Source organism: Platalea leucorodia (genome assembly GCF_965183815.1).
Source record: "Platalea leucorodia genome assembly, chromosome: 1".
NCBI lineage: Eukaryota > Metazoa > Chordata > Aves > Pelecaniformes > Threskiornithidae > Platalea > Platalea leucorodia.
Genome location: NC_138823.1, coordinates 94,301,749 through 94,316,950, shown reverse-complemented (window position 1 = coordinate 94,316,950; position 15,202 = coordinate 94,301,749). Strand labels below are relative to the sequence as shown.

The 15,202-nt window shown below is 40.1% G+C and overlaps 1 protein-coding gene across 3 annotated transcripts; it reads left to right on the top strand.

Annotated features, from left to right (window-relative positions):
- The first annotated feature begins 537 nt into the window (after positions 1-537).
- RPP40 (ribonuclease P/MRP subunit p40) lies at positions 538-13,868 on the top strand. Of its 3 annotated transcripts, XM_082326665.1 has the most exons (8): positions 538-780; positions 2,348-2,492; positions 3,738-3,806; positions 5,411-5,506; positions 6,683-6,808; positions 10,971-11,169; positions 12,117-12,251; positions 13,402-13,867. In XM_082326665.1, the coding sequence occupies exons 1-8, from the start codon at positions 646-648 to the stop codon at positions 13,598-13,600; spliced, it is 1,104 nt and encodes a 367-aa protein (XP_082182791.1). In that variant the 5' UTR covers positions 538-645; the 3' UTR covers positions 13,601-13,867. The 3 variants fall into 3 exon arrangements, with proteins under 3 accessions (XP_082182791.1, XP_082182792.1, XP_082182793.1); XM_082326666.1 differs by lacking the exon at positions 3,738-3,806 and having other exon boundaries at positions 13,402-13,868; XM_082326667.1 differs by lacking the exon at positions 12,117-12,251 and having other exon boundaries at positions 13,402-13,868.
- Positions 13,869-15,202: the final 1,334 nt, after the last annotated feature.

The window sequence follows — 15,202 nt, the reverse complement described above, 5'->3', positions numbered from 1 at the left end:
ATGGCCTCAAGCTGCGCCAGGGGAGGTTTAGGTTGGATATTAGGAAAAACTTCTTCACCGAAAGGGTGGTCAAGCATTGGAACAGACTGCCCAGGCAAGCGGTGCAATCACAGTCCCTGGAAGTATTGAAAAAACGTGTGGATGCGGTGCTTAGGGACATGGTTTAGAGGTGGACCTGGCAGTTAGGTTAGCGGTTGGACTCGATGATCTCAGAGGTCTTTGCCAACCTTAATGATTCTGTGATTCTGTCTGAATCAGACAACCAGCAAGCTCAGGCTCAGAGTCTCAGCCGCTCTCTTGCCAGCTCCGAGCTTCAGCTCGTAGGACGGGAGCCCGCAGCGCCGCCCCGAGCGCGCACAGGTGTTGCGGGCGGGCGGGGGCAGATGGGCGAGGCCTGCAGCGGCTGCCGCCCCCGCACCGGGCCGCGCATGCGCACGCCCCCGCCGCGCTGAGGCGGCGCTACACTGGACGTAGGGGCGCTGTCGGAGCAGCCGGAAGTGACTTCATGGCACAGCTTCCTCTCCGCCCCTCCTCCCTGTCTCTGGCCGTTGCGTGTGGTTGCTCCCTGTCGGCCGGCGGGTGACGTGACCGGGGGGCCGCTCCCCCATTGGCGGCGCTTCCCACGGCGCGCGGGGCCGGCGGAGGATGTCGGTGCCGCTGCCGCCGCTGCAAAGGCTGCGCCGGGCGCCGCGGCACCTGCTGGTCTGCGAGAAGGGCCACGCGCGGCACGAGCGCTCGCGGCACGCGGCGCACGTGCGGGACCACGCCTACAACTGCCGCGTGAGTGCGGGCCGGGGGTTAACGGACGTTGCCTCAGGGCCCCCCCTGAGGAGGCGGTCGGCGCCCGGGGGCTCGGCAGCCCCCCTGGGGCGGTGCGCGGCCCTGCGGGGGAGAAAGGGAGGTTTCTGCGCCTCCGCGGTGAGGCCGGGCGTCCCCTCACCGCGGGCGGAGGGGTCCCGGCGGTGCTGCGGTCAGCCGTTACAGGGGCGCTTGGCCGGTGCCCCCCCGCCCCGCGCCAGGCTGTTTCCGGGACGATTCCGCCGTCCTTCTCAAAGGTGGGCTGCACGCCTCTGTTGGGGGGGCTGAGGGAGTCCCTCAGCAGCGACGGAGGTTTTAGCTGAAGCCTGGCTGCAGGTGTACCCTGAAAGTCCTCTTCTTCATGTTATCCCCCTTTCTGTCAAAATATCGTATTATCATGCTGTCATCAACAACTGCTTCGTTGTTTCTCACAACTTACTGTTGCGAAGGCCAGTTTTTGCCAGTTCGCTCTCCTTTCTGTGCCTGTTGCAAGTGTCAGTCAGACCCTCTTGCTATTTCCTTAGTCATTTTTTTAGCAGCTATCTAGAAAGCTTTCTACTTGCGTGACAGGCAGCCCATCTTTTCAGTTGTTACTTCTCTTGTGTATGTGTGCGAAGGGAGATACGTACCTGTTCTCTCTGAGCTCCTTTGTGTCAGAAAAAGGGTTTTTTTGAGGGGCGGAGTGGGAAGGAGCAGGGGGATGAACCTTTATGCTGCTTGTGCATGGTTATTGGGAAGCTTGGTGCTTGCCCATGTAATAACCTCGTTTGCCGTGGTCTCCCGGACTCAAGAGTTCTCTTGATCTATGAAACACGTACAGGAAAGGTTTTAAACAAAAGGGAAATTAGACATAGGCAGTTGGACGAAAGATAGACAATTGGACCAAAAGACCGAATGCTGAGTTTAGTAAGAAAAGCTAGGTCCTCGTCCCTTTTGAAAATCAGTTTCCTACCTTAAATTAGAAACTTGCTACCGAAGTTGTAGCCTTAATGTATGCCTTACGACTTTTTTGAAAATAGTAAGACCATCTTCAAGTTTTGTTCTGTGGTCTGTTCACTCTCCTGACCTCCAAAATATTCTACAGAGAAGAATTCATTGATTCAAAAACTAGTTTAAATTCTACTTTGGTCTTCGCATTTCCACTGAGGTTACATAAATGCTTAGCCTTCGTTTTTAGTTATAACTGCTTCTTGCAGCAAGAGCTGAAGGAAACGTTCCAGTGCGACTTCAAGCTAAATTTATAATGACGTGAAACAAGATCGTTAGTTAAGTCATGCTGTGTAAAGTCATGCCTTTATGTCACACCTCAAATGGTATTGTATAGCATGTAAAATGCAAAAACCAAATAATGTCTTCGCTGTACTTGGGGAGATTTTTTGCAAATTGATACGTTTTGAAAACAGTAGCTTGAAATTATTTTTTTCTTCATCTCATTTTGGTGTAACATACTAATTTCTTTGAAAAGAAGACCATTTTTTTAATTATTTCTTCATTTTCTTCCAGAACAGCTTTTAGGATATGATTTACATTACAAATATGTTCCTCATAGGTGTCTTTTTTGATCCCTGAATGTGGCGTGCTACCTGAAGTACTGAAAAGTACTATCGCAGATGTTGGAGAGTATTACCTGGTGAGGAATTTATCGGTTCATGAACTGGTTGCTCATGAATTCATCGATGCTTTTGTGAAGAAAGGTAAGGAGGTAATCAGAACATGACAGATGCAGTAATAGAATATATTTTTTCATAACACAGTAAAATCCATTTATTATTATTTATTCTGAAAAATATTTTAAAGGAAGGGAAGAAAAAATACCAAGAAAATTCTGTATTAATTTCTTTATCTGCTTTTTTTTCTGCTTTGTGGTGTGTCAACATTTGTTTACACCCAATGGGTCCAAAACTTCTGTGAGTGTTCCCTCTTCATTTCTCCCTATTTGATCTTAATTCTGCATGCTAGCTGTCAAGAGGCCTTCCATGTATCCTCACACCTGCTTATCTTCTACATCTTATCTTTATGCAGATTCCTGTAGAAATCTGCTCCCTTCTCCCTTTCCGATTCCTTCATATTTCAACACAGAGCTGTGTTAGCTGTGTTCCGCAGCAGGCAAGAGAAAAAGAGGAAGAAATAAGATTTTTTTGGGGGTGGTTGGGGGTGTGGCTAATGGAGCTGCAGCGGCTCGTCCTTACATAGTAAGAGCAAAAAGGATGTGAGGAAAGGTGCAGCCTCTGCCCCGCCAACCTGCCATTGCATACTCGGAGCATACTGTTTTCATCGAGCAGGCCCTCCTCATTTGGCTCATGATAAATGTTGTACTCTTCTGATGATTGTCTGGGAGAAAAAAAGCTTTAAAGGGAAAAGAGGAGAAAAGAGAACATGTGGGTGAAACGGGAGAATGAGATCCATTACTTTCTCAATGTCGGACTCTTTCTTATTTCTTTTAGTCTCATTAATGGCTTTTATGGAAGCAGTATGATGTTTGTACACCAAGTTTACAGGATCTGACTCTTGTATTTTTAAGAACAAAATTGGTTGTGGCAAATAATGCTACAAAATATATTTAGTAATGTGAGCATCTGCCACTTTGTCTTCATGTGTGTGAACTAATAGAAATGTGTCTGGAAAAAAATGGGTTTTTCCATTTGCTGAGTGGGGAAGGTTGCAGGTGGAAAGAAAATGTTTTCATATGGGGACATATTGTTAATGTTATCTGTATTACAGGTCGTTTAAAATAGTGCCAGTCCAAGGTTTATAAAACTAATAACAAAATGCTATTTTGCTTGAGAAGGTGGAGGAAAGTTAGTTGATGAAAACACAAGGGTTTAGAGTGATTCAAATGGTATTCAGTGTGTTTGATTATCTTGAGGTTAATCTTTCATATTGCCATGTCTGTCTTTAGAGACTCTGTAATCTCATGGTTTTCTGCTTTACTATTAAAGGTTCATGCTATGCACTTACCTATAACACAAAAATTGATCAAGATAATGCTGCAGCTCTGCTACCAAATGGTATGTTTTGTTTTTAGTAATACATACATATTGATTATGGTCTTGTTGGTTTTTGTTTGTTTGTTTTTCCCCCATTTGGAATGATGTAAACTGGAAAATTTAATGCTTACTGTACTTGCCAGTTTTATTAGAAATATGTTTGAATCAGAAAATATTCTTTTTAACTTATTTTTTTCATTGATGCTGTTAAATTATTTATTTCCTCTAAACGAAATTTTAAAAAATCAGCTTCACTTATCTATAGTATCAGATTGTCAATGCTTCAACTGTAATTGCAATTGCTACAGAGGATTATTTTTGTGAAAACATTGCATTCCAATTTCTTTTTTCATACTGGTCTTAAAGACAGAATTTGTACCAAAAAAAGAAAATTACCAGCACTGCTTAGGAACAGTTTCTAAATATTCAGTGTTTATTCTTTGAGAATTATGTGAAGTGTTGAAATATTCTGTTGCAGTTCCATCACAGTTTTATGACAAAATGTTCCATCTCAGGTGGGGTTTTACATGCAGAGAAAATAATGAAGCTATTTTGGGCTTCAAATAGGTCGTCTTATTTCTGTTTAACAATATATCAGATATAATAGAAACACAAATTGGTCTATCAGCCCTCCAGCCCAAGACACTGTGATATGACAGGTGCCCATCGGGGCATAAGTAAATTCACATTCTTCAGAGGAGGAATTATTTTATGTGCTCTGTTAGCACAGTCCTAGCAAAATGGATACTTTATAGCGTGTGAGTTTGTATGATACAGTTATTACAAGCTATGCACAATTAATGCAGAGACAGCGTTACAGTTCCTGGTGATGTCACTATCTGAAATCCTCAGCAGCAGCCTTATTTGTTTGTATTGTATATTATACTGTTACTTGAACAGTAGAATCAAAAGACTGTAGTAGAGACCTGTTGTGTGAAATTCTGTACCAAGTGTACCAAATTCTGTACCAAGATTTCAGTCGCTATCTGAAATCTTCAGCAGCAGCTTTATTTGTTTGTATTCCATATTATACTGTTATTTGAACAGTAGAATCAAAAGACTGTAGTAGAGCTCTGTTGTGTGAAATTCTGTACCAAGTGGCAGCTGCCGGATTTGGTTTATGAACATGGAAGTGGAGTTGTTCCAGCGTGTACCTGCTCATCACTAATAAGTATAGTTTACTCAATGTGAGTAGTCCCACTGGCGTCGGAGGAACTGCTTTTGCATGTTTAGTTGAGCAGTGCATGCACGACTGTTTACGAAGTTAGGCCCTAGTGTAACGTAGTGTTCAACCAATGACACAGCAAATGATAGGGGACAAGTGGAGGAGATTGAGGCAATGAAGTGAGGTAGTACAGTAAAAAAGCTATGACCGTCTCGGGAATAATACTACACTTTTCTCATTCTAGTTCATAAGACCTCTTTGATAAAAAAGACCAATTGAGTTATAACATATTTTTTTTAAGGGTTAATCTGGTAATCCATTTACCTGGAACTAAGGAGTTGGGATTACATTAGTAATACCGTTGATCCAAGGCTAGCATTGTGTAAAATATACGGGTCTCAAAGACTTCAAAGGGAACTAAGTGGAAGATTATTTATGTTAAAATTTGTTCTGTTTATAGGAAAACTAATTCTATCAGTGGATAAGGATACTTATGAGGAACTTGGACTGCAAGGTCGCCCTTCTCGGTATTCTGGCAAAAAAGCAATGAGATATAGTAAGTATTATTTATATTAACAGTGCTTATTTCAGATCTGTCTGTGAAGCGCCTTGTTAGGATGTTAAACCAGCAATGCTGAAACTTCCCTTTCCTTAAAATTGGTTATTGTCTAGGTCGTATTTTTCCAGATACAAATACAGGGACTGCATGAAGAAAATAAATACTTTTTCCAAATAATAAAGCAGTTATAAGGAAACAAATGTGTGATCTTTTGGGTATTTTATAAAACCTTTAATTTCTGTGTTTTTCATTGTGTTGCTTTTACTGGAGTGATGTAGGACTCGAGAATTTGTGTGTGCTGTGGACAGTATCTATGCCTTCTGATTTAAATTGGAAAATACTAAACAAATTAAGGTAGACCTTAAAATTTGCACACTATACAAAACGAATCAGTGAAGAGCCTCACCCAAGACTGCTTGCTTGAAGGGGAGAATTGTATTATGTTTGACACATTTAAAATGGTACTCTCCATATACCAAGTATTTGGAAAATCTTGTAATTTTTTAACAACTGCAGAAGAGACATACTGACTGTGATTTTTGTTAATATTTTTTTTGTAAATAATTAAAAAAACCATTAACGCTGTGCCATCTCACATGTATTAGAACCTGCAGTAGTAGATAGGTAGTTACATAAAAACTTTAGAAAAGGAAATTCGTTATCTATAATAAGAATTTTGGCAAAATGGGACATCATTTTACTATTCAGTTTGTCAAGTAAAATGTATGATGAAATTTCTATCTGAAAAATCAATGGAACTTTTAGCCTGAGACCAATTAATCTAGAAAAAAAAACTGTTGAAAAAGTGTCATTGCCATATACGTGGCTTTTGATGTTAAACTCTAGCTTTTTTTAGTGCTAATAGCTTGCCTAATTACCATGATATTTTTAAGGCACTGTTTTGGGACTTCTGTCACTGCCATTACAAAAGGAATCTGTCCTTCCACTCACTAGAAGGTAGTTCCAGATTATTTCAAAATAAGGACAGCAGGAGGTGAATATTTATTTACATAATAGGGAGTCATATTTGCATAATCAAATACTTTATAAAGATGCTGTATATGTGAAAAGGAAGTTTAAAGTTCTTTGGTTTCTTTGTGTTCTTTTAATTCTTAATGAATTCAGTATTAAATTATTCAATTGATTAAGTATTGCTTTTGTACGTTTTTGCAGTTATAACTATTGACTTGACTGATTCTGGCTTTCACCCTGATAGCAAGAAACATAACAGAGTGCTTTGGGCCTTGAAAGAAAAGAAACCTTTAGAATTTGACTTCCTACTGGCTTGGTATAATACAGGTAATAAGAACTAAATGTGAAAGTAAAATGTAACTGACATGAAGCCCAAATATTTTTAGTTTACTGTTCTTTTGTAGTGATTGTCCAAATGCATTTTTAGTGGAGGGAAAATTTAGATTACAATGTGTTTGGGTGGGATTTTTTGTTTGTTTTGTTTATTTGTTGGGGGGTGTGTGTGTGTGTGTTATTTCCTACACAGCAGAACATTTCAGTTCAGGAACACAACAGTGATTCATAGGAGAGATATTAGTTGCTTCATTTCCTTGTCTCTATATTGCCCAGGCTTTCTGGTGTAACTTTGCCTATGTGATAGCGCTGCCTCTTCTTTATAAATCTGTGACATATATAACTGTTATTAATACACGTAAGTTACATATTTGGTGTAATACTTGAGATGGGGAACTTTTAGTTTCATGAGTAGTTACAGGACGTGTACAGAGTCCCTGTTTCTGTCATGTGCTGTGTACACTGATACACATGCAGTCTGCTATTTTATCATTTTATTCTTGAGCACTTGTTTGGAGCAGAGTGAGAGGCTGCTGTTATAAGAAATTGTATTGTCTCAAATCACCTTTCTTCTAGAATTCATTTACCTGCTGTTTTTTGATTACATTAATTTTAATTCTGGGATTTAAGTATTGTTCTTCCTCCGACAGTCATTTTCCAAAGTCCTCAGTTGCTTGTATTACCTCAGAACAGGCTGTATCTAGGAATATGTAGCATTTGCATAGAATTGACAAAAGCTGCAGGAGTCTGTACTGCAAAAAAAAAAAAATTTTTTTCTTCATCATAGCTGTGTAGCTTTTAGTGTGGTTCTGCTTTGAGTCATGAAGAAATCGCCACGCTAGTGAGAAGGGATGTTAGAGGGGTCCTTGAGAGTGCTTCCCCATCTGTTCTTTACATTGTTACTCTTGCCTTGCTCTTCAAGACCAAGTCTGAGAGGGAGTTACTGATCTGAGAAATTAAAGCTGCTTACGAGCTCCTTTAGTAGTGTCCCATGTTTCATTTTAGTCCTTCATGTTTCCCCTCCCCCTTTTTAAGTACTAATCATAGGACAAGGATCCTTCCTTGTTTGTCATACAGAAATTGTTTAAAGGCTTACAATTCCTGTCCTTGTAGTCTTTGGGAAAGTCACAGTGAAGACTGTTGCTACCATAAATGGTGACATAAATCCAGCTAAGGTGGCAGATCTTCAGGCTCAGCTTGCTTGGATTTATTGACCCTGGGCAGAGAGCAAAATGCCCCTAGGGCTGGTATGTTTCTTACGTTTGCTGCTGCCAGTGTAGCAGCATTCAGGAAGAATAGCATTCCTTTTCCTCACTTTCTTACATCCAAAAACTGGGTCAGGTCAATCATTTCCTGAGTATGGAGTTAAATCTGCCTTTCTGTGCAGGAATCTTCTGCTCATAACACACGAAAGGCTCTTAGTTCCTCAGTACTGACAAAAATAAACTTTTATAGATTTTTATTAATAGACGTGAGGCATCGTGTAGATTCTGCTGGAGGGGGAAAAGAGGGATGTATTTTGTTGAAAAAATCTGTCTTCCGTGAACATTCTGCTTTCAGCCTTCCTGCTGATAACTGGTGTTTCTTGCTATGGCCAGCACTGCTGCAGACCAATAAACATTTGTGTCACTTTCCAAAAGCAGGATTTTTTGTTTTCATACCCGTTTTTCCCACTTAGTGGTTCTGGCACCAAGAGGAACTGAAAAAGGGAATATGGAGTGTCTCATGTCTTTAATGACAGAGGCAAAACAACCTTTTCTTCTCTTTTCTATTGCTGTAATTTCTGTGGCAATTTTAAGTGTTTATTGGCTGAAATTCACTGCCCTCCAAAAAACTTTGACAATGTGCCTGGTTGTTGTTGACATGGAAAGCTACGCTGTAGCTAGCAGAACTGCCCTGTTGGAGTCTTGACTGTAGACTTTGAGATTTCTTGAAGTGAGGACTATAGCTGAGGCTCCCATGTGGAGTGGACATTTAAAATGTGTATTTTTTTTTTATATTTGACTAAGAATTCTAGGGCAATATTATACATTTCTCTGAACCTGTTACTCTAACAAATGCCAATAGGAAGTACAGACCGAAGGAAGATCATCTATTCTAGCACACTTCAGACTTAAATATATCTATATAAAAAAAATAATAAGAATTAAGTGGCTGCCTGTCTTTGTCACAGTGCCCTTTGGTACTTGGACAGTCTTTTTTGAAAGATGACTAAAAAGGATCAGGTTAGTTCTCCTTTTTCTACTTCCCCATGTGATTGTCCTTGATGAGATAAATATGGCTGATGGAGTTTAGGCAGTCTATAATTTTTGATAGCAATCTTGGATATTGTATTCCGTGGTGAACTCTATCCTCTTCCAGAATTTCTTCTGTTAGTACATGCCTTTCCTATGGTATTTAAATGCTATTCTGGACTTCAGACTTCTCAGGAATAAGGTATTATTTCTTGGTCGCCTAGAGAACCGTTGTTACTTCATGAAAATAGAATACATTATCTGGAATTTCAAATGGAGGAGAACTGATTCCATGTCAATACCTTACTGCTTCAAAAAGGAAGTTGGTTAGTATTTCTTAATTTGCAGTATGCTTGCTTAGGTTAGGTTAAGTTTTTAGTCTAGGTTAGGTTTTTGGAATTTTACCTGCTGTTTTGGATCACTTACTAGAGTTGAAGAAACATGGCCTTTCCCACAAGTCCATCAAGGTACATCTAACTGTTACAGCCGTACTGCATTTGAAGACTTATCACTGTGTTTTCTTTTCCTCTGATCCTAGTAGAGTGAGATTTGTGATATAGTTTGGTTTCTTCGCACTCACCCCTTCCTTCTCTCTTCAATCCTTGTCCCTCTGACTATCCTAGAATTCCTCTTGACATCGTTGATAAATCTGTTCTCAAACCTGTAGTCACCTGCTCACTTTTCCACTATTCGGTGAAAACGGTGTTCTGGGATGGCAGGCACCTTAGCCAGGTGCGTAGGAGGGTCTCTAGTCTTGATGACTGATTCTGGTATTTTTCTGGGAAAATACCACCTTTCAAATATATCATATCCGAAGATGATTTCTCAGTTTACTGTAAATCAAGAATTTTTCTTGAAGACTTTACAGGTCCTAAATTAAGTTTGCCATCATGCCTAGGAAATCAAGTATGTGGTGTTCGGTGATGTGATAAGACCTCTCGGAAGGACTCTTACACGTTCTTGTCCTCAGCTGAGAGAACCAAGAGATCCACTAACCTGACGTGCTGGATAGAAGACTGAGTGCCTTTTAGGACAATGAAAAGGGAAACTTTCTGCAGTTGTGAAGGCATGTTCCAGGAGAATTTAAATGACACTATAGCTTTTTGCAAAGTATTCCTGAGATCTGCAGGAATTTACTCCATTGGAGTTGTTCATGATTCTAGAAGCCATACTGTCTCTAGGAGGCAGTTCTTAGTGAACTGGTGATGCTGGGATCCCTCTAGACACTCAGTGTTTTTGGAGGAAATACTGCCTCAATTAATTTGAGCTTAGTTCCTTTTACCTGATCTTAGCGATGTGTTATCTTTGCATACATCTACCACATATATTCTCCCTCTCAAATTGCAATGCCTGAGGAATTTCTAAAGATGCTGAGCTAGAGATGACCTAATGGTATAAGGCATGCGTTGCCCTTCTACAGCAGCAAGTACCTGTGCGTGAGCACGAAGGGAATGTACGTATGGGCCCTGGTAAGGCAGTATGTTCTCTGGCCTCATGTATATAGCCATGGGTATACTTACAGTGTGAGTGCATTTGCAGACCACTTTGTCTTGGGGAGCAGTTAACGTGTTCCTGTTACCTTTCATGTGATCCTTTTCGGGAACACTCTGAATTCCTCTTTCTAATGAGTTCATTTTATTACTTGCCTAGTTAATTCTGCTTGAATTTTCCATTGACGGATCTATACTTGCTAGCTAAATAGTAAATTTGCTGAGCTGTACTGAGTTGCTGGATCTTGCACTAATTTTTATTTCCAAGAAGATAACGAAGCTGAAGATTCTATGGCTTTTGCCAAAGATAACAGCATGTAAGCAGTTTTACACACTGCATTTTCTTGTATACATATACAAAGGTTTCATGTATTCAGTGCTTCTTTTGTTCGGTAGTTTCGTAACAGCTCTTTGTGGTGTTGTGTTGTTAAGGTGCAGAGGGATCAACATTGATGTCATACTTTTCAAAAAACCAAATACAAGCCCTGAAGCCAAAAATAACATTCAGCACATTAAGGGACTTGCAGTGTCCGGTGTTACAAAGTAACGAACTACAAGGAAAGCCAGAGGAGTCCTGCAGTACTGAGGAACTGTTTGAATGGCTAGGTGCTGTCTTGAGTCAAGTTACCTTGTAAGTATTTGAATTTGCTTGATCTTTAAATACATTTTAAGTAAGGAAAGCCACAATTTATTTTAAGGAATAGTTAAATAAGAATTAAGAAAGACACATTTCTGTAAGTGGGAAGTCTATTATGCACTTAAGTGTTTCTTGTATGTCTTGAATAACTTACCTGTGTTTTTAGGGGTACCCGTGTGTACTGGTTTTGGCTGGGATAGCGTTAATTTTCTTTGTAGTAGCTGGTGTGATGCTGTGTTTTGGATTTGTGCTGAAAACTGTTGGTAACAGGGGGATGTTTTAGCTGTTGCTGAGAAGTGCTTACACAGTGTCAAGGCCTTTTCTGTTTCTCACACTGCCCTGCCAGTGAGTGGGCTGGGGGTGGGCAAGAGGCTGGGAGGGGACACAGCTGGGACAGCTGACCCCCACTGACCAGAGGGATATCCCATACCGTATGATGTCACGCTCAGCAATAAAAGCTGGGGAGGGGAAGGGCAGGAAATGTTCAGAGTTACAGCATTTGTCTTCCCAAGTCACAGTTACACGTCATGAAGCCCGGCTTTTCTGGAGATGGCTAAACATCGGTCTGCCGATGGGAAGCAGTAAATGAATTCCTTAGTTTGTTTTGCTTTCACATGCAACTTCTTGCTTTACCTATTAAACTGTCTTTATCTCAACCCATGCATTTTCTCACTTTCACTCTTCCAGTTCTCTCCCCCATCCCACTGGGGAGGAGTGAGTGAGCAGCTGTGTGGTATTTTGGTGCTTACCAGGGTTAACCCATAGCTCCATGACATCTTGTGTATTAATTTCTTGGCCATTAGTTGCTTCTGTATTAATTTAGATAATATACATAGATACTACTTGTTTGGTTCAAGTTTTGATTACTAAGACTTCCTGTAGATTATTTCAAGTATTCATTTTAGTTGGGTGGTTTTTGTTTTTTGTTTTTTTTTCCCCAGAGACAACAAATCATCTAGCTTCTTATCAACCTATTGCTGTCCTCAGCCCAACACAGTGGTGGAAAAAGCTTTTTTGTGCACAATCACAGGCTTTATAATTCCTGAGAAGATAATTCAGTTATTGGAGCAGCTATGGTAAGGGCTGACAGGAGTACATTACTAGAACACTTGTACTCTAACACTTTTTAATTTTTGAAATCACTGTTAAATACTTTTTTCCCCAGTAGTGCTCTTGGAGGTAAATAGCAAAATAAAAAAAAGTCTTCATTTTGTATAATTAGGAAATGAGCTGGAAGCTTAACATTCGTATAAAAAAAGCAAGAAACAATTTTGGATACTTAAAATTTGAAAATTCTAGTAATGACTTTGCTTTTTGTCTTAATTTCTAAGAAACAGTGGCTCTACAGAGCTCCTACATTTTTCATATTCCTCCTGTCTATGAAAATCAGATGCCCTCAAATATGTCTAATTTAGTGTTTTTAACTAATAATGGAAAATATGATGGAAATCCCTTTATGATACCAAAAAGAGTATCACAAGGTACTTCAAGGTTATTATGGCATTACAATAAATTAAGTAATAGTGAGTTTTTTGAATCAAGTGTTGTAATATGAATGGCATACCTGTAGTTCTAATTCAATACCAAACTACATGATACTAGTGTATCATGGATCAGTGTGGTATCTGACTGTATTTTATATTAGTGCTACTGATAGCAAATTCTGGAAGCTCCTTGCTCCGTGTGTGGGACAATTCTTGAAGTGCCTGGCGGCTAACGGTTGTAGGAGTGACTCATGACAATATTGCTGTTGCTTTATCTGGAATATGATCATTACTCTTTGAGCAATTGTCGGATCTCATGCAGAAAGCCTCCCTAGGCTAGGGTTGGAACAGAAATTTCCTTGGCTTTTATCCTCTACTTAAGAGCAGTGGATAATGTCTGGCTTTGATTATTTCTAATCCGTTTCCTTTCTGGTGGTAAAAGTGTTTGTGTCAAGCATAGCCTGACTATGTTTCTTCCTTCTACATCTTTTTTGCCTTGATAGCAACTGTTGTCAGTAAATGTTCTATTTTCTGAAAGACAATGCATGCTGTAGGAAATTCAGAACAGCTACTTTACAACTTAGAACTTTTTCTAATTGCTGTAGCTTGCAGGTTTGCCATGTCTAAAAGTATGGTAGGAATAATCAACAGTCAATCTTATTTCATTTCCTAATGTCTTCTGATAGAATATTTTCTTCTGAATTTATTATAATTATTGATTACCTTGTTGTCTTCTTTGCAGTTGCTATTTTGGTGAACCAAAACTGGCGTATTGGCTGACCTTAACCGTGCATGGCTTTGCAGACAGCCCTGTTTCCTGGAGAGAAAGTGAACATGGTTTCCACAAGGGAGGAGAGAACTTGTACAACTTTGTCATTTTTAGAAATCTGGACTACTGGCTTCAGATGGCTGTAGGAACTAATGATGATTGTCCTCCATAAAGCTATGTCTACAGAAGAAGTTTTCTAATAATCCAATGTTACTGTATGGAAACCTAATAAGATAGTTTTTATAAAAGTAATTAGGTAACAAGTTATGTACTAAGAGGCTGTATATGTTTTTTCCATTATTTATAGCCTTTAACAGATGACCTACAATGGAAGGAATGGATTTTTGTTTCTTCACTGTCATACAGTGCCTTCTGAACAACTTCACAATTCTAGCTTTAATAAAAAGATCCAGTTTTGAGAGTTTAAGTTCTCAGGAACTGACTGTAGGTGGTTTCTTTTTATCCAGGAGTAATCTTGGAATTTCAAAGTTAGTTTTACAGATTGTTAACTAAAATATTTGGGAGGAAAGCTTATTTTGGGATTTAGTGTTTTCTTTCTTTACATTAAAGATCTGTAAAACCTTCAAATTCATGTTTAAGACATTTCAGCCTACATGCTGGCAAATAAAACAGAGATGTGTTCTCCATAATTTGCTAAGGGGGAGGAGAAAAATGGTGAGGAGAAGGAGGTACGTGACAGTGGGAGGAGCACCCATTGCACATAGAAGAATAAAGGCTTACTGACCTGCATTTTGGATTTTGCAGATCACAGTTGGTTATCAGAAAGAAGTTGATTTTTAACAGTGATGCAAAAGGCTGCTGCTTGCTTTCTTAATTGACCTACACACACACATATGAGTTCACACCCCCACCAAATGTTTACTTCTAAAAGTAGCTTGTGGTTCTTGCTTACAGGACAGCTCACGGAGCTAAGATTTCACTGCCATGTTACTGCAGACACGTTTCTGGGAAGAACACTACGGACGTGCCCTCTAACAGTGCAGCTGAAGTGAAACAGGTTTTGTTAACAATAAGCAGTAATGCTGAGGGCATAGGCAGCTATAAAGAATCCAGGTTAGCTCCTGCTGAAATCCATGAAAGGTTGGATGGTTGTTGGTGGGGAGGGGGGAATAGGTGTTATTTGATGGTTGTTTTATGGAGTGGGTATGCATCATTAAAGTACCAATACAGTGCTAAAATGGAAGTTGTTCACTTGCTGGAGCAAGAGATTGGTAGTGGAAGTTAGGGCGTAGCTGTAGTGGAAACATCAAGATCTCCTGTCAGGGTGAGTGGCATAGTAAAGCAGAAAGCCCATGGGAAGCAGTTGAGCTTGCCTTTTTTTTTTTTTTTATCTGTTTGTTGATTCTCTTTAGTGAGGAGAATCGTCCTAGATGATTTACTGGATGGTCATACACCTACACTAAACATAACCCCTTTTGCTCAAGTTTTGTTACATGTTTCACAAACACACCTCTGACAAATCAGCAAACAGTTCTCTAAATCATTATGTTGTTTTTCAAAATGGACAACCAATGATAGGACCTGAGGGAACGGCAGGAAGATATGCCAGGGCAGGTTTAGGCTGGACATTAGGAAAAGGTTCTTCACCCACAGGGTGGTGGAGCACTGGAACAGGCTCCCCCAGGAGGTAGTCACGGCGCCAAGCCTGACAACATTCAAGAAGCATTTGGACAATGCCCTCAGACATATGGTGTGAATTTTGGGGTTGTCCTGTGCAGGGACGGGAGTTGTGGGTCCCTTCCAACTCAGGACA